The following is a 20,278-nucleotide window of genomic DNA, read 5'->3' as shown; positions in this document are numbered from 1 at the left end:
AACTGACAAGTCAATTTTAATCCTACTTTGAATAGAAATGCTACCGGGCAGCAGATTGTACCTTCATCAAGAGCTTTATTGTTGGAGGGAGAAGACCGGAGGAACTGGAAAAGGAAAATGAGAAGGGAAATGTGGGGGTCGCTGAGGTTGATGAGAGCTCAACGAGTAATAACATTAAGGCGGTACATCCTTTCAAATTTGTCCGCATTGAGCATATAAGAGACCTTTTGAAACCATATATTGGGAGCAAGGGAATTTGAGCAGAGATGTATACAAAATCATTATGAAGAAATCCATAGATAAGATTATTAGAAGTATCGAGGCATCAAAATTTCTCGAGACTAAAAGCGACCACCAAAAATACCTCTATGGTTCAAACTCGGAGATCTTTGAGCTCATACAGGTTAGTGCATGTTGATCAAGTTTTACGCACCATATCCATTACTTGATAAAAATCATTTCTTGTAACCTTTTAATACGGGATCCTATACAATAGAATCCAACTAATTTATACAAGATGATTAAGATAATTTCTCCTTTAACCATGCTGAATAAATCTTTTCTGACAAAACAAAATATCTTTCAACATAATTGTCTTCAAGTTTCCCTCATAAGTTAGAGAATAAATATTATCAATTCCCAACATAATTATCTTTTTCTTGAAATGTTTGCTTTCTGCCATGAGATATAGGCCATCCTATATTTGCTTTCTGCCATGAGATACAAGAGAAATGACATAACTCAATATGAACCTCTAGTCAGGTCATATCATGGTTTATTTGCTCAATTAAATCATATTCACTACTCAACAGTTCATTTTCTGTTGCATGACTAATTACTTAACTTTGAGATGAAATTTAAGGAACTGAACAATGCTACTACGATCTTTTTGTTTTTTATGTTTGTTGTTTTTATTTTCATGTTCTTCGATGGTTTATACATTGTAGAAGCGAAAGACCATACCATAAATTTGATATGAATGGGAGATCAAACACTTCCAGCTTCCATGTCAGAGGCGCAACACATGCCATGAGTTGTCTCACCAACATTTATGGTGAAAGCAGTAATGCTGAAGGATATTTAAATAAAGCGTTGAGCATAAAAAATAAATATATGAAAGTTGCAATCGCGTTACTGGACAATTCAGATCTGGGATCGTGTGATTTCGAGTAGAATGACATGCAAAGGAGTCAAGGCCATTATCCTGCTAAAGCTTCGGGGTAGGTCTTTTGTGAGACGGTTTCACGAATCTTTATCTGTGAGACGGGTTAACCCTACCGATATTCATAATAAAAAACAATACTTTTAGTATAAAAAATAATACTTTTTCATAGATGACCCAAATAAGAGATCTATCTCACAAAAACTTGTGTGAGACCGTCTCACACAAGTTTTTGTCAAAGTTTCGATATTCCAGCACAGATTATCTGCAAACTCACAAGAAAATATATTTATCAACTAAAATATGTTATATATATATATATATATGTGTGTGTGTGTGTGTGTGATTATTTGTTGAGTTGTAATTTTATTCATATGTAACTATAATATTATAATGTTGATAAAGAAAAATAATGTTATTTTATTATATGTATTTATGCATATGCTTAAAATATATGTATTTGTGTATATAATTTATCTATTGAGAAATATTTGTTTTTAATTAATAATTTTAGTATTACAAAAGTATGATATTTATTTATCATACTATAAATTTTAGATAAATATACAATTTTATAAAAAAGTAATCAATAAACTATCCTTGAAAAAAAAATATGCTCCTAACTGGATTTAAGTAGAATAAGTGGACTTAAATAATTTAGGTTAAAGATATCATTTTAAATTTGGCAAAAACTTGTGTGAGACGGTCTAACGGGTATTATTTGTGAGACGGATCTCTTATTTGAGTTATCCACGAAAAAGTATTACTTTTTATGCTAAGAGTATTATTTTTTATTGTGAATATGGGTAGGGTTGACCCGTTTGTCTCACATATTAAGATCCGTGAGACGGTCTCACATGAGACCCTTTGCATTTATTTTATATTGTAACAAAAATGTTATCATTAAAAAAACAATATCGATTTAATAGATAAAAAAACTAAACAAATAAAAAAATATGATTTTAAATTAAATTAAATTATCTATAAAAGAAGCAATGATATACAAACTCAATAATATGTAAAGTGTGATGTTGAAAAAAAATTAAAACAAAAATATCTTTACAAGCTGGAAGACAGAAATTCAAAGATGGTATACGAAATTTGAAAATCAAGAAAATAGAAATAAAGATCAAAGAAGGTTTTATTAGGCAATTGGGTTTCGTGTAGTCACTAATTGAAGCATTTATCCATTTTGCACGGACGATGCACATATGGTCCAAGCACGGACTTGTCTGAGAATATATTTTGTTTTCAAGTGAGATGTTTGATCGATCATTTTATAAAAAACAAAAATAGAAAGTTTTATTCTCCATGTAGTATATACCTACTCTTAAAAATTTAAGCATCGGTTGATGCACAAATAGAGCACAGTTGTGATGCACATGTCTGTGTTTGAATGTTTTGAATGTTTCGATTTTATACATTGTAGAAACCAACGTCCATACCATAAATTTGAGATGAATGGGAGATCAAATACTTCCAGCTTCCGTGTCGGAGGAGTAACGAAGGTGAGTTGTCTGACCATTATTTTAGCTGCAATGCTGAAAGATATTTAAATGGAAAACTGAGCGTGAAAAGGGATCATATGAAAGTTGAAATCACAATATTAAACAATTTAGATCTCGGATCATGTGATTTTGACGAGATCACAAAAATGAAAATCAACAAGAACTAAATATATAATATAAAAAAACGAGTTCGTCAAAAATAAATAATAATTATATGTACACACGTTAATGATAATTACATTTTATTTTATACACGGATTGATTTTTAGATTGCGAAAAAACAAAGGCCCAAAATAAAAATGTATTTCATTTGTGAAGCCCAGACTCAAAGGGCCTGTGCCGCCAATAATGGGCCGGATAGTTTGTTTATCCGCAGCCATAAATTGGTCCTGATAATTTTCTATTTCCAAACCTTGATGTTTGCAAATAAATATTCCAGAAAATAGTCAACTAGTGGAGCAACTTTTTTTTTTTTTATTTTTTATGTCTTGTATCATTACAATGGTGACGTGGTTATGTGAACAATTTTCAATTTCACGTCACCAATTTTCGACATTACGTTGATTTTTTTTATGTCAAAATCAGTAATTTGACTTCGTGTTAGTATTTCAGCAAAATAAGAATAAAAACAAGAGGTAAAACAATTAATATTACGTCATTATTTCGCGAAATTAGACTAAAAACAAGAGATAAAACAATTTCCTATCGCGACGAAATCGAAGGATTTCCTTTACACACGATCCCAATATGATTATGGACGCATCCATTTATCGTTTTTCATATGATTAGAAGAAACTTAAATCGGACCAAAGTTACAATTACACCCTTTTTGGCCTTTCCATTATTTACACAATCCAACCACACTGAAATGAAGAATTCCTCACTTTTTGCATGACCTAAACACAACACTGACCATTGCCTAATTCCCATATTTAGCCCCAACAAATGATGAATTCACTTTTTTAACCCTTTTTCCATTTATGGAAAGTTGAAAATTTTAAATACTAGTCACTGTTAAATGCAGACTCTGAGGAGCAATGGGGTGTTGAATTTTAAGGCCTCCCTTTAATTTTCTTCTCTTTTGTATGGTGGAATTGAATGAGAGTGCTCAGGCCTATTAATGTCCTTTCAGCTAAAAGTGCCTTTCCAGTTTTGGAAAGTTTTGATAAAGTAAGTGTATAGGGATGATGGCATTACTATGCTCACTTTTGTTAATCTGTGGACGGACTATTGGTTTAAACTTTTCTTTCTTTGACATCCAAGTAACCCTAGATTTATTCCATTTTTTTGTTTTATGAAGTGTGAGCGATCGAACCATGAAACCTGTTTTCGACGACATTAACGATTTGATGGTATGAGCATATATAGGATGGTGATCTCATTTTGAATGAAATCTTTTTCTTCAAATTTTATTTTCATATTTTTAAACAAAAAATATAATTAATCTTGTCTTATATTAATTTTTCGGTCATTAGCAGGCCATTTTAATTTGAGCTCAACTGGAACGAATTTGGAAATATTCACTCTATCTCATGGGGCACTGCCCCCATAAGAAGATCAAAGGCCCAGTTTTAACCACACATATGCGGGGTCCACTAATTCATATGCGGGGTCCACCAAATTCTTTAAAATCAACGGTCCAGATACTGTGGGGCATTGTCCTCACAGGTAGCATTGACCTTTCCACGAATTTGGTCGTATGTTGACCATTGAAAACTCAAAGTTTCATGTTATCGTTTCCCTTCTTTGTTTTATTAATTTAGTGTTTTAACATTTCGAAAGTTATAAAGTCAATGAGATCATGAGTTTGAATTCAATGAATTATTGTGTATGTCTAACATATTTTCGTCCAAGGAATTAAACTTCCGATTAATGATTAATATTTGATTAATTAGTCGATGACATGTGGTAATGAAAAATTTATGACTTCCAGAGTTCAAGAAAAGGTCAATTCTTTTCCTTTATACTGCTATTTTCACCATAAATTTCTTTGTTCAAAAGAGGACCTGCTGCTTTTTAACCGTGAGTAATTAATTGAATCGTATGATTGGTAAATTTGCCAGATCCTTTAATTTGATTCACAGTACTTGTGTTTTATTTCTAATTAGTCAAAAATATGTTTTAGTGTAGCGTCTTGATTTCTAACTGGTATAAAATATGATGGTAATTTCCGATATTATGTCAACACTTCGATTAAAAATAAAGGATTGAAAGAGAAAAAAGACATTTTATGGCACTAAGTAAATATCAGAGGACCGAAATCTAATTTAAACTCATAGCGCTGATTTGATATTAAATACTGAAGTGACATCGGAAATCGTTTTTGTCTTCGACACCATCTCATTGATTTGTGAATTTAATTAATATGTGATTTGTAATTTTAGTTTTACTTTGATATGTTGATGCACATTATTTACATTAATTTAGTTCATATCTCTATGATTTTATAATAATTGAGTGCATCATAAAAACTGATCTTGTTTGTTAATCACAATAAATATGTTCCCAATTTTGGTCTAACATAATTTGCAATGTAAATTTTATTTATGATTTATTAGTAATATCCAACCTATTCCAACTTCTCCAACATTTTTTTTTCAAAAATTGTGAAAATTACAAGTTTCATCATTTATATTTGATTATTTACAATTTCGATTTTTTATATTATCAAAATTAAATCTTGGTGATATATATTTCAATTTTTGGAAATTTTAAACATTTTTATAGAGATTTCTAATGTGCCACAACACACAGGAACATCATTTCAAAAAAAAAAAAAAAAAAAAAACACACACTCACAGGAACATCGCGTCGAAGTTAAGCCAATTTCATGTGGACATTGGTACCACATCGAAAAAATATCAAAATCGAAAAAAGAAAATAAAACGAATTGAGACTGAAATTATAACTTAGATGATAAAATCGCGAGAAGAAAAATTTAAAAGGAATAATTGGTGAAAGATGTTGAAATTACTATGATTTCTTGATTCTCATCCTCCACGTACGATAGTGTTAAGAAAGTTAATTTTTATTTTATTTATCTATAATTTTGGATGTAAAAAATCATTAGTACTATATTTCCCTCATATACAAATTATTTGGAAAAAATAAAATATAGTATATATATTTATTGTATAAATTATGTGCTCAAAGTTTGTGCCAGGACAATAAAATATAATATAAAATTGTTACGTTTATTAATAATTAAATATTATCAAATTTGATATAAGAGTTATTACAAAAGGCTTCATCATTTCATACATAGAGAGTTGAAATTTGAAGGAAAAGGTCAATATTGGCCATATGCTAAAATAATTCAATACAAAAATTTTCTATTAATAATGCTAAAAATACCTTTAAAAAAATTCTATATATATATATATATATATATATATATATATATATATATATATATATATATATATATATATATCAAATTGGGATATTGATTTATATTAATGTTTCCACAGATAAATAATTAATGTGTATTTAATTTTATTTATATTCTCTTACATATTGTACGTCTTTATATAGTACAACATTTTGACAATCTATAAACAGAAACAAATTTGAATAAAAACCATTCAATTTTTTTATAATATATATCAATATAATAAGGCCATCTTCACGCAATAGGATCATTTTGGCATTTTTGATCAACCATGTTACTCTTTTTGTAATTTCGGTTATATAAAATATCAAATTTTAATATCAGTCAACTATTTTTCTTTTTCTTCTTTTTTTTTTTTTTACAATTTTAGTCATCTTATTTACAATATTTTAGTTAATTTTCCACTAAATTGCTGACGTGATCCGACATGAAAATGCCGAATATGATTAAAAAACGCAAGACGTACAAGGACGTTAAAACTACAAAGAGTCGAAACATGCGGGACGAATATTGCAACTTTTCCAATCAAACTTGTGTAAACAAACAAGCAGATGATCATCATCAATCCTTTTTTTTATATAAAAAAAAAATCAAGAATATCCAGGTTGTGTGTGTGTATATATATATATATATATATGTGTGAGTTTGTATGTATAATGGGGTTAATGTATACGTTTTCCCCTGTGATGGTGGTTCAGATGTCTGCTTTTGTCACAGGGACGTCATCAGTTCCAAAATTCAGAGCAAAACTTGATTGCATGATATGCATACCTGTATAGCTTGGTGTCCTGCCTTTTATGTGTCTTTGTTTTTCACAGTTTCCTTTATATTTAAACACTCTGTCAGTCATTTCTCTCTTTGAATTTTGCCTTCTCTGGGAAACCATATATTCCATCTTCCGTGTGTGGCTTTGCATACAAGTACCTACTCTTTGGCTTCATCCATTCTCCAAACCAATCACGCTTAGAATCCATCTATCTATACTTTTTTACATTATATTTTTTTAATATTTTTATATATATGTATTCAAAGTTTTAATAAAGGATGGGTTAATTATTTCTATTGGTTTTAATAATTAGAAACAAATCTTGAAAGTTTATAATATTATACAAAAAAGTTGGAAAGTACTCATACTACAGTAATACTACATACACACGTAGAGTTTAGTATATTTTGAATTTTAGTCTTGTAACTTGTCAAATTTTGGTTTTCATTCAATTACTAACTTTAATTTATTTTCTTTCCGTTGAAAGCCATTAAACTCATCAAATATTGCTTATTTAGTTTGATTCTCTTCTATGTAGCTAATATGACACAAATAAGCCTACGTTATATACATTAAAATCTATTTTCGAAAAAAATAAAATGGGAAAATAAAACAAAATGACATCTGATATTTCAAAATTAGAGAGAAAACATTTGTTGTTTTCCTTATTTTTTCTTATATAGATTTTAATGTATAATATAAATTTTATTATCGTCAAATGATCTATGTAAGAAAGTATATATGTCAAATAAACAATATTAATAGGATTTAGTACTTTCAGGCAACAAAAAAAAAAATTAGACCCAACAATATCTTTTTTTAAGTTTCAGATTATTTGCACATTATTGATTAATAAATGACTTGTATTTTTTTTGGCTTTTTAGTTTGATCTTGTTTGTTCTCAAATTTCAATTTTAGTCTGTTATTTTTTTTTTAAAAATCTTTCATTTTTCAGACGTGGGGGTGATGTAACGATGGCGTTGACGTCTACGGTGCAATTATTATTCCCAATTAAAAGGTATTAAAATTGTCAAAAATTAAAAAATACGGAACTAAGTCTGAAATTTGATAATATAGATGACCAAAATCACCAAGAATACATAAAACTAAAAATGAAATTTCTCCTTTTTCCCCCAAAAAAAATTCTAAAAGACCACATGCTATCTCTTTTTTCATTAGAAAACAAGTGGTCCTACGTATAGGACCTTCTGGTTTTCGATTATCAAATCTGTTTTTTGAAAAAAAAGATTGCACTGATCTAATTTTGCAACTGCCCCTCTCCCCAACTTTTATGTGTATACAGTGTACTTTGCAAAAAATAACTAGCTAGCTATGAGAAAGCAAGCTTTCGTCATATAATTTTATTTAATTGGATTTGTTATATTTCCAATCCAATATGATTAACGTCCATTAATCCAAACTATATATCCTTGTTTTTGTGATTAATTTATTATTGGATTCTAAAACATTTTTTGACTTGTGTAATCAAATATCAAAAAATTATAAATTCATCATCAACAGCGTAAGACTAAGACGCAATTTCGATAAACGTAGATAAACTTGCTAGAACATGACTTTGATAATTGATTAAAAATATACAGTGAATATATAATCTTCATCAAATGCTTTTGATATGTCCATTTGTAGTAAGAAGTGCTAGCTTCCATGTGCAATAATCAAATTATATTATTTTGTCTAATTTCAATTATCCCACATTAAATCTTAGCTAACAAATGGATCTTTCCTAGCACATTTTAAAACAAACAAGCATGCATGGGGGGTTTGTACTACTAAGTCTGTCTCTATTGATTACAATCTTTTGAACCTGATATAATCAAACCGAAAACTGAAAACATAAACATAGAGTTGGAACATCCATCCCTCTTTTTTTTTCACGTATTAGATCGAACGAGACAAAATCATCTACTACAGTTTGCGCTATATTATATTTCATGTCATAGGTTTGCATCTTGGAGGTTTATAATTATTTGGAAATTACTTCAAATGTGAGAGGAATTATGTAGTACATCATCCCATATGAGTAAAAAATAGATGTTCAAATGATTTAACATTAACATACCATAGACTCCTATCAGTTTATAACAAATTAGATCAACTATTTGATAAGGAGAGGAAGAATGAAGAGTAATTGCTATAGGTGTAATGCATTGTGCAGTCACGATTGCACGAGCCTAGTCTGGCGGCGCAGGACAGATTAAGTAATTAATACTTGGAATTCCTTAACACAATAGATACTATACCATAAGGTGAAATCAGAGACTATTTTTTGAGAGCCGATGATAAAGCCTCAGGAATCGACACTGATAGAGCATTCAATTTCATTATAAGCATGGGGATCATAACCAAGAATTAGGATTGTAAATAATTTAAATGGCTAAAAAATTATTTTTAAAGTAATATTAATTATATATAGGCAAATGATAGCTAAAATAATGTATAAATATGATAAATTTAAGACTATGTACATAAATTTTTATTCCCTCGATTTTTTAAAGGAGAATTTCAGTTTTTTGAAAAACAATTAAAAAATTTTGATATCATATTTAATTAAAAATATTAAATTCTTGCAACATTCATGACTTTGACTACTTTTAACAAATCGTTGCGTTTCAATGACATTTCCCATTTAATCTCATTTAATTTAAAACATTGGCGGAGTACTTAATTACTAATGGAGCCAATGTTTAAAATTAACGTGGCTCATTTAAATCCGCCAATGTTTTAGATTAACGTGGCTCCATTAAAATCTATATATTTCTTTTGACGTTTTAATGACATTTCATATGATTAATGTAAATGACATTTTTTTTAAAAAAAGTTTTTTTTTAGTTTTTTTCACCATTGTGCTGACGTGAAGCAAAAAAATAAAATAATATGCCACCAAATTTTTTGACATGACATCAGATATTGTTGACGTGTTCGATGTCACATTAGCGCTCAAAATGAAAAATGATAAAATTTTAAAAAAATTACAAATTAAATCAGTAGTGAACTAAAACTGTAAGACGACATGACTTAAAATGAAAAACATGAAAGTCGCCGGACCAAAATGTAACTTCCCCATTTTATTTCTAGACTAATTATCATTCTTATCCTCAAAGAAAATCCAAATGCGATTAGAATTGAACACTTAAATATACTTGATTAATGGGTTGATCTTATTTTAGTTGTCCCATAAAGATGTGACCATACATAATTTAACTCACATTTTACATAATTACACACAAACAATCCCCTCAATAACGATCATAATCATGTTGAAATTTTGTGAAAATATACTTGCAATGGAAAGAGGGTTTGAAAAACACAAACCCTAATAATTACACATGAGTCTGGATTGACAGAGAAATTTTCATAGCCCTTTACTTAGTTGTTCATATACCACATTTTTATATAAAATAAAAAAAGTGGTCCCTTATTACAACATGGATCAATCTCCCTACGTTGTTCCCCTCTGTCTAAATATCACACATCTCTCACACACAACACACACACTATCAGGCTGTATTTAAATGCTATAAGCTTCCAAAAGTTGCAAAGAATTCTTACTTAGAATCACATTTTTTCATTTCTACTCTTTTTTACTTTGAGAAAATTTGGAATCCCTGATCATGGGTGGAGTGTTTTGAGGTTTTATTTCCATTTTTTTCACCCAAGAAAGAAGGATATATATTGTCAGATTTATGTATATTTCTCAGCAAGTTTCTTTCAATCTTGTGTAGAAGTTTCGCATCGATTTCAGACAAGATTATGGATATAAGCCATCATAAATTGAGTAACTGTAACACTTGGGGGGAGCCATACAACATGGCAGTGGAAGATCAAGCGCTTCATCTTCAAGATCATCAAACCCTTTTTGATAATAATCACACACAATGGTCGAATTATCCAGCGATTCTCCAAGAAACGTCAAATAATTCGCCACCAGGCCAGTTTTTAGCTGCTCCGAGTTTCGTCGGAGTCGACGAGGCTGGGAATTTCAAGCTAGAAGTAGATCAAGAATCCGAAGAGCCAGATGAAGAACTAGGAGCCATGAAAGAAATGATGTTCAAGATAGCAGCAATGCAGCCGGTGGACATCGACCCGGCCACGATCCGTAAACCTAAAAGGCGCAACGTCCGGATCAGTGACGACCCGCAAAGTGTCGCGGCTCGTCACCGCCGTGAGAGGATCAGCGAGAAGATCCGAATCTTGCAGAGACTTGTTCCCGGTGGGACTAAAATGGACACTGCCTCAATGCTGGATGAAGCTATTCGATATGTCAAGTTCTTGAAAAGACAAATCAGGCTCCTCCAAATTGGTGGAAGCCACCATCAGCAACCGTGCGTCGGGCTCACCGCCGCCACCGTGACCACCACCAACACTCCTTCGGACGTAGACTGGGTGGCGCTAGGAGGAACATCTTCGTACATGATTGGAGGTAACAATAGTGATCATGGGGGAGGTGAGGAGCATCATCCCATGTGTTATAACCCTAAGTTTATTGGCCAATAATTATAAAAATTTCATCACAAATGCAACAATTGTGTGTTTATCTATTTCGGATTAATGGTGGGATTTGATGCAATTTGACATAATATAATCTAAAATCTGTGATGCATGTGATGATTATAGGAAAGAACAAGAAAAGGTTCCGTAGGTTATAGTTTGACTAAGGGGAAATCGTAATAATCAAAACGGTTATATTGGATAATATTTTAGTATTATAAAACAAAGACTTTCTGGCTCTCTGTTCTGAAAGTTCCTTTGTCCTAATTCCCTCCCCGGAATATTAAAATACCGGTGACGTGAGAAAACATATAATATATATATATATATATATATATATATATATATATATATATATATATATATATATATATATATATATGTGTGTGTGTGTGTGTGTGTGTGTGTGTATCCCACACACGCTCACGCACACCTGTTTGTGTGTGTTTCTTGCACGCTTTACTATAATCATATGATGAGACTTCATGGTATAACAAAAAAAAATGATGGTTTTGCAGAAGAAAATCATCAGTGATCATTTCATCAAAACCCTTCACTCCAAAAACTGCAATAAGCTTTCATTTTTAGGATTTTTGTCAGTGATATTACCATATAATCATTAATTTTCTCGATGGCCTCTGCATAAAAATTATCATAGGGATTCCCCAAATCTCGATGAATTGTGTACGTAAAAAGTTTTATGGGTTGCTGGAGAAAGTTGTGTGTATATATATGAGTAATGAAGCATGCAACCTATGGGGGCATGTATAGGATTTTATCGGGTGCTTTTTGTCATCTTAGAAATAGGCTTTATTTTGAATGATGAGGTCCGATGTACAGCTTCTCATATTAACTAATTCCTTGGAACTCGAAAAATCTTGCTATAATATAATTAACATATTATATTCTAATACTTCCACATGTATGTGAACTTTTGGTTGGGAGTTGAATATCACAATATATAGTTTTATATTTCATTAATTATATTACATCATGCATGATTTATCAAGTCTTTTGTAGTGAAATGATCTACGTAAATGTGCCTACAAATTTCGGTGTCAAAATTATCGATATCTGATTTGTGTTTTAGGGAACATAGCATAATTTTTTTTAAGGTTTTCCACCATTTGTAATGAAGGGCTTAAAATCCGATTAACAAAAAATAAAAATTTCTATAATTTTAGGTGTGTTGCAGTTGCCTTGATGCATAGCATGCATGTAAACTTGGTTTAATCCACAGGACTAATTACAAGGATAAATTAATCAAGGTGGTTCTAATAGCTTTTGTTTTGTTTTTTGTTTAAAGAACCGAAGCAAGAAAGGGTCATGGATTTGAAGAGATATATGCCGTGAGTTTATAGTAAATAGGTCAGAGTCAAGAGTTAGAAGGATTTAGAAGTTTTTCATTTTCTGTTATATTATAAGTCGATTCACTGTCTTAGTCCACTAAATTGTACTTTATTTACTTATTTTCGGATTTCAGTTATTTTTCACCGGAATGGTAATTACGTGGCACCGGACACCTCAGCAATGTCTGTCACCACATCACCAATCAGATGAAAAATGATTAAAATTACCATAACCTGAACATTAATAGGATAAAAAATGGGAAACATTACAAGTTACTTAACTAAAAATGTACTTTTTCAAGCCGAGAATATGTAACAATATTATTATATTATTGAAATCGGACGATAACTTGAGTTTACTATTTTTGTAAATCGAATCAATACAAGGTAGTTGTGTACACTTTGATGTTTCGTGGAGTACAGAATAATTACATGTATGCATTGAGAAATTATGCAGTGATAATTGAAAATGTGCTGACTATGTGATTGTATGGGACTACTGCAAGTTGGAGATGCCAAAGTGCGAATCCAGTTAAGATGGGAAGAATTGGTGAAAGAAGCTAATTGAGTATGATGTAACGTATTCATAGGACAAAAGTAAATTATCAAAAACAAGTACACATAAAAATTTTATATTTTCCAAAGGAAAAATAGTTTATTTAGTACTCTAAGTTGTCGTGTTTTGAGATTTTATCCTCTAATTCATTTAATTTTTGTCTTAGTGAAGTAATTTTGTTTGTTTATTAATTCTTTTGTTTTTTTAGTCTTATTTCACCTAAGTGGTAACGTGGGGTTTGACGCGTATGTCACTAATGTGGTGAAACTTAAGGATTATCTGATGTCAAATCAGTAATATTTTCAATTTACATATCAATCATTTTTTTGTCACGTCATCATTTCGAAGGAATAGATTAACTTGTAACAAGAAAAGAAGAAATTCAAGAAACCAAAACCCGAAACATGTCAATTTACAATGCAATATGGCTATTTTCTCTTGTCCCTGAGAAAAGCTATTTATTGTTTGAATGTGCAATGATCTTCTTGAAAAGATTCATTACCAAGAAAATTTAGGACGTGGAACTGAATCTATATCTCGACAGAGGCCATGGATGATATTTGTATAATTTATCTAATTGATGGGTTAGGATCCAAAAACTTGGCCTGATTTTTATTTTGGTAATCTAATCAATAATTTTTTATATATATATATATATATATATATATATATATATATATATATATATATATATAAAAGCTATATATGTTACTTAAACCATGTATTTTGGGAATAGCAAAACCCCAAAAAACATGTTGATACGAAATATAGGAGAATCTTGTTTGCGTGAGGGAGACAAGCTATGGGTAGAGTGCTGCAGAGAGTAGTGCCTTGAGATCAGTTACACACATTATCGTGTATATATATTTATCAATATAGATTCTTTTTATTTTGGGGATTGTTTTGGAATGAAAATTGAAATGGGAACTAAACCCCTGGAAACCTCATAGTTGGAAATCTGTAGTCGAAAAATAGACCATTGGGATTTGAAATTTTAGTTTTTATCTTATAACTTATGTGTTTCCTATTTTGTATCATATTAGTTGTGACGTTAATTTGTAAAGTGTCACTTCATCATCACGATGAAAAATTATAAAAAAATTGAAAGATACAAGATTAAGATCCAATTTTAAATAAAATTTTTTTAAAAAAAGAAACAAAATTGCGAAGAGATAAACATATATATACGAGACGAAAATAACAATTTTCCAAAAATGATATGCGTAGTTTACATGTATTTTTGATTGAACTTTGAAGAACATCAAACTTTGTTACATGAATTTCGAAAATCGGCTTTTTATTTTTATTTTAGTTTTTGAGTTGGAGAGGTGAATTGTTATGATTGGGTCTCGAACCATAGACTTCGTTCTAAACTTAAAATCTTGGTATCAAATAGACTATAAGACATCGACAAAATCGGTCGGAAATAGTAAATATTTTTCCAACAATTAACCTTTCTCAATACTGGAAATTAAATAGCAGAAAGCAGCAATCAGCATTATATTATATTGGGCTTGAGCATGACTATATGCTTGGGCTTAGGCTTGGGCTTGGGCTTGAGCTTGGGCTTGGGGTGTGCACGATATTTATATGGCAACCATAAGCTTGCAACTGTTAAAGGTGCATTTCGTATGGTATTTGTTTGAGACAAATTATGAATATATAATAAATAAATAACGAAATACACGATATATCTTTTTAGAATAAAATACACCATATTTGCTCCAATAGTTAATGTCTTTGCTTCCAAAATGGCACAACGTCTGATAAATAGGTGATTATTTAGAATATTTTTGTAATTTTTTTTATTATATTACACATATTTTGAATATTATATGTTATTTATATTCTACATTTTTAAATAAAATATATATATATATATATATATATATATATATATATATATATATATATATCTTATTAATAGAAAAACTTTGTTGTTTGAGGGAGGCAATTCTTTAAATTCTTTTTAAACCTAAAAATTGTCCAGGTACAATTAATGGTTTTTCCAATATGTTTCCTCAGTAATAATAATCAATATTAGAACTTAAATTATATTTTTTTTAAGACGATGGAACCCGCAACAACTATCATTCAGTTTTCAATGGGTAAAACTCAGGGCTGATACGGTAGCTTGCAAATCACGCTGGTCAAGTGAACCATACCAGGAAAATCTCGTATGTACGACATGCTGTATTGGTAGAAGAAATCGGATATTTCATGACCACTGATCAAACGTTCACTTGCTCCATCAACTTAGACACTCCCTTAAGTGTCAACTTAAATTATATTATTGATTTTGTAGGTAGAGAATGAGATGAGTACATAATTTGAAGTTTCCTCTTTTTTCAATTGGCACAAGAAAGAAATAAAACAAATGGTGACGTGAAATGAAAGGTGTTATTGGACTTGGGTTTTGTGAGTTGAATGAGCTGTGGTGTGGGTTTCTTATAAAAATGAATAATCACTTTTACAAGCTCGCTTCACTCATAATACTTTAATTAATAATTATTTGTCTTTTATGATACACCGACTAGTTGTTGTAAAATAATAATATGAATAAAATATGCGCAAGTTACCTGACCAGACTTGGTAAATTACCAGGATTCGTTGCAGTTTAGCGGGTAACACTCCCAATCCGGTCCAATCCAATATCTCATTAGATTAGTCTGATTCCAACCCAGAATTCATTTTATCTTGTCAAGTAACATACTCAAAATAAGGGGGGCCTGCAGTAATGAGTGTAGCATAAGTAAATAAAACATATGCACCATCACCATATTTGGATATTTAGTTGTTCATTTGCTATACAAAACATTAGATTATGGAATTACTTACACTTTACCATATTGCCAACATTTCTGTATCAAGGCGTGATGGGCAATATTAGCCAGCCAGCCAGCCAGCAATAAAGCATGGATTAGTTGTACATATATATATTGTCATAAAAATTATGTGATGGTCATGCCTTTGAATGATCAGCTGTACATGTCGGAGTAGAACTGGAGGAATGGCTCATCAGTGTTGCAACAAGCAGAGAGTCAAGAGGGGGTTATGGTCCCCCGAAGAGGACGAAAAGCTCGTCATGCATATCGCTAAACACGGCCACGCTTGCTGGAGTTCGATTCCGAAATTAGCGGGTATTGTATCAGCCATTAATTTGTGGAGAATTGTGGTTTTAGCATTGACTCCTTGCAATTTAATTTTGTTCTCCAATGTTGTCAAAAATTCAGTTTAATTTTTCATCCTTGCAACTTTTTTTCTTACTCGCAAGGAAAAATATGACTAAAATCACACACAAAATTGAATGATACGACACTAAGAAACAATTTTGATAGTATGGAAGATTGAAAATAGACGTCGACATGTTTAAATTCTGCAGGGTTGCAAAGGTGTGGGAAAAGTTGCAGATTGAGGTGGATAAATTACCTGAGACCAGACCTCAAGAGAGGATCCTTCACAGAGCTTGAGGAGACGACAATCATAGATGTGCACAGGATCTTAGGCAACAGATGGGCTCAAATAGCAAAGCACTTGCCCGGAAGGACCGATAACGAAGTCAAGAATTTCTGGAATTCTTGCATCAAGAAAAAGCTCATTGCTCGAGGCTTCGATCCCAACACTCACAATCTCCTCTCGTTTTCTTCTAATTCTAGTACTGCTAATAATAAAAGCCAATATCCTCAACAACCTTACAACAGTTATTCCGATCACAAAACGCGAAGCTCGTGCTGTAACTTCACAAAGGATACTGCTTCTACAGCAAGATTTACATTATCAAATGAGCAGCCCCACCCATCAAGCTGCACCCCGCTCATCTCATGTAATGTCGGTGCTACTGCTGCTGCTGCTGTTACTGCTCCTACTGCTACTACTTCTGACTGTATGTTATACTACTCCTCATCAGCCCAAGCCTTTGGAATCCTAAATCTTGACCACAACATTAATGCTGATGATTGGGATCATCAACATAGCGCCACTAACGTCGAGTTGCCATTTCATAAACAGGCAGCAGATCAAGATTATGATCCAATAAAATTGCAAGTGCAACAGCAAAACGATATTCCTGAACCGCTCTCTGAATTATTCGATTTTCAGTTCCTTGATTCTTTGCCATTGCCTTCTTCCATACTATACAATGACTGTTGTGTAAACTACTCAATGGACGATCAGGTTGCTTGGGACTACATGCCTAGCTAATTCCATTCATAGAATCATAATACATACATGAATTCTTGATTTTACCATCAATGTACATAGACGCTAGCTACAGTGGAGGTAATTATGATACTCCTACTGCACATCCAATTATTGTAAATTGTCCAAATATATACACACATGGTTGACCAAAAATATTGGGATAACGTTAGTCATTACATCTACCCTAAAAATAATAATCTTAAGCTGCGTTTGGTTTGGTTGATAGGTTTAGGTAGGTTTATTTTTTTTGAACCTACCTAATCACTCGTTTGGTACATTTTTTATTTAATCAGGTCAATCCCTCTTATGAATGATTAGGTTATATTAAGTAGGTTAAAATAATACCTCCTCACCCCCTAAGATTATTTATCACACTCTTAATCTATCATATTTTTCTAATTTTTCCTTTCTCCTAAATCCAAACTCCCCACCACTTCCTTCCACCGACCGCCCACCGCCGACCGTCGCTGTCGCCGCCGCCGACCGTCGCCACCGATTCCGTCCGACCATCGCCAGCCGATTCCGGCCGACCTCTGGACCGGGCCGTCGCCGGAGTTAAGAAAAAAAAGGCAATTTCGTCATTTTATCAAAAAATTCAAAATTATCTCATACTTAAAAATCATACCAAACATAATACTATTTTACATCATATATTACATTTCTACCACAATCACTTTCTTTATCATTTACATATTAATTATTAGTTTATTTAATTCTTCCAACCAAACGTAGACTGAAGGTAACAAGAACTCTGTCATCCGTATTTGTAACATTATATTTGGAGAAAATTTAAAAGGGAAGCCAAGGTTTAGAATCACTAATGCTCTAGCTAGTTAGATGTAAAAAGAATATGGTAAATGTAATAATTATATTTGATTTCAATTGAGTATTATATTGAATCATAAAGGTAATTATATATTATAACTAAATATGAGCTAATTGATGATATTGATGCTAGTTGGTTTGACATATAACAAACACGAGATAAATTACTTAGATGGCTATAAATTTAGAATAATAAAATATTGTTATTAAATTTTTATTATTTTAGTTCTTTAGTTTTGATAAGTTCAACATTTATATTATAATTGTTTATAATATGAGAGTACATAAAACGAGGCTTCGTTTTTGCCGTTGTCACACGAAAGAACTAATATAAATAGGGACGTGAAATGAAAGATGATGGTGGTTTTCAATTTCTTAAAAAATGAATAAGCACTTTCACGAGATCGCTTCCTTTATAATTAAAGGAAAAATTTACAATTTTGACTTTATATATTTACCTTTTTATAATTTTGATATTTATATTTTAAATTTCAGTTTTGGTCTGTTTCTTTGTTTTTTTTCCCTCCAATTTTGATCGTTTTTCCTATGTGGCGCTCATGTGATGTTAATGTGAAATGTCACATCAACATACTCGATTAAAAAAATAAAATGGTCAGAAATTGAAATATACAAGACTCTGATTTCAATTTTGACAATATAATTTATCAAAATTGCAAAGTCACAAATAGAAATGATAAGTTCACGGAGAATTGTCCAAGTTCACATAACTTAAAATTTTAAAGATAATTAAAAATTAGGACAAAGGTGGATAATTACTAATTATGTCGGTAAATCTATACTATATAATTAAGTTTGAAATCTTTAGAAAAACTACATCAATATTAGTATTTATTAATGAGAGGTTAATTACTTAACTAGGCTACATGGTGAAAACGGATAGTTCGATGAATGGGGTAAATACCAAAAGGAAAGTTCGATGAACGAGGGTAATATTGGTAATACCGCATCGCATGCAGATACAATGGTCCACAAAGGCTAATTTTATTTATTTATTTTTATGTCGAATCGAGCCTCGTGTGAACAAATTCGACAAAAGTCTTTCCTAGGATCCATTTGTATGGTGCGCGACGATTTTTTCAAAATCCCATTATCAACTTGTGGTTGGCGAAGATATTTTCAAATTTCCATTAATACCTTGGCAAAAACTTGTGTGAAACAGTCTCACGGGACATATGTGTGAGACAGATATCTTATATGGGTCATCCATGAAAAAGTATTACTTTTTATGCTAAGAGTATTACTTTTTATTATGAATATGAGTAGGATTGACCCGTCTCACAGATTAAGATCCGTGATACGGTCTCACATGAGACCCACTCTAATACCTTTATAACTTCCACGATTTCTCTCTCCCTACTTTTCTCTATTCAACCGACCCCTTTTTCCCTCTAATTTTTCAATCGTAACTCAGTGATACAAACTATTTAATAATTAACATAATTATAGAGTATATTATATTATGATTATTATACAGATAAATATTAGATCCATACAACATGTGTGCATCAATAGCTATTATATAAAGCTTTACTGAGAAATCTTAAAAGAATGAACCATGTATGGGATCGGGTAAGGACTTGTCACATAACCTTCTTACATAATCTTCGTCTCGATAAGAATTAAAAATCTTTTTTTCTCGTGATCTCGTCGGGTAAGAAGAACAAATCTCGATAAATATTTTTTAATTCATGGAGGCTCTCCAAGCACATATTAAATCTTGATAAAACACCTGAATTTTTGAGTTATGATAAACACGACATACAATTTATATAACAATTAAAAATTAACGCTTTTGTTCTGATACATTATAGATAGAATTGAAATAACTTCATTATTAACTCAAACATATCCAAAACAAAAATTAACATATCGAATCATTGTCTCATTGTCATTAATGGCAACACAAATTTTTAATTTATTATGAAGTTGATAGTGTTAGAACATAATAACGTGGCTTACATATTAACCAAACAAGCGTGCTGCTAAACTAT

General features: G+C 31.2%; 2 protein-coding genes across 2 annotated transcripts; both read left to right on the top strand.

The window, feature by feature from the left end:
* Positions 1 to 10,408: 10,408 nt before the first annotated feature.
* On the top strand, positions 10,409 to 11,563 carry LOC140810279 (transcription factor HEC2-like). The gene has a single exon (XM_073168153.1). The coding sequence runs from the start codon at positions 10,599 to 10,601 to the stop codon at positions 11,340 to 11,342; it is 744 nt and encodes a 247-aa protein (XP_073024254.1). The 5' UTR covers positions 10,409 to 10,598; the 3' UTR covers positions 11,343 to 11,563.
* Positions 11,564 to 15,812: 4,249 nt separating this feature from the next.
* LOC140810274 (uncharacterized) lies at positions 15,813 to 17,583 on the top strand. Its single transcript, XM_073168149.1, has 2 exons — positions 15,813 to 16,381; positions 16,624 to 17,583. The coding sequence occupies exons 1-2, from the start codon at positions 16,216 to 16,218 to the stop codon at positions 17,439 to 17,441; spliced, it is 984 nt and encodes a 327-aa protein (XP_073024250.1). The 5' UTR covers positions 15,813 to 16,215; the 3' UTR covers positions 17,442 to 17,583.
* Positions 17,584 to 20,278: the final 2,695 nt, after the last annotated feature.

Source organism: Primulina eburnea, chromosome 1 (genome assembly GCF_022965805.1).
Source record: "Primulina eburnea isolate SZY01 chromosome 1, ASM2296580v1, whole genome shotgun sequence".
Lineage (NCBI taxonomy): Eukaryota > Viridiplantae > Streptophyta > Magnoliopsida > Lamiales > Gesneriaceae > Primulina > Primulina eburnea.
This window is presented reverse-complemented; position numbering and strand designations above follow the sequence as displayed.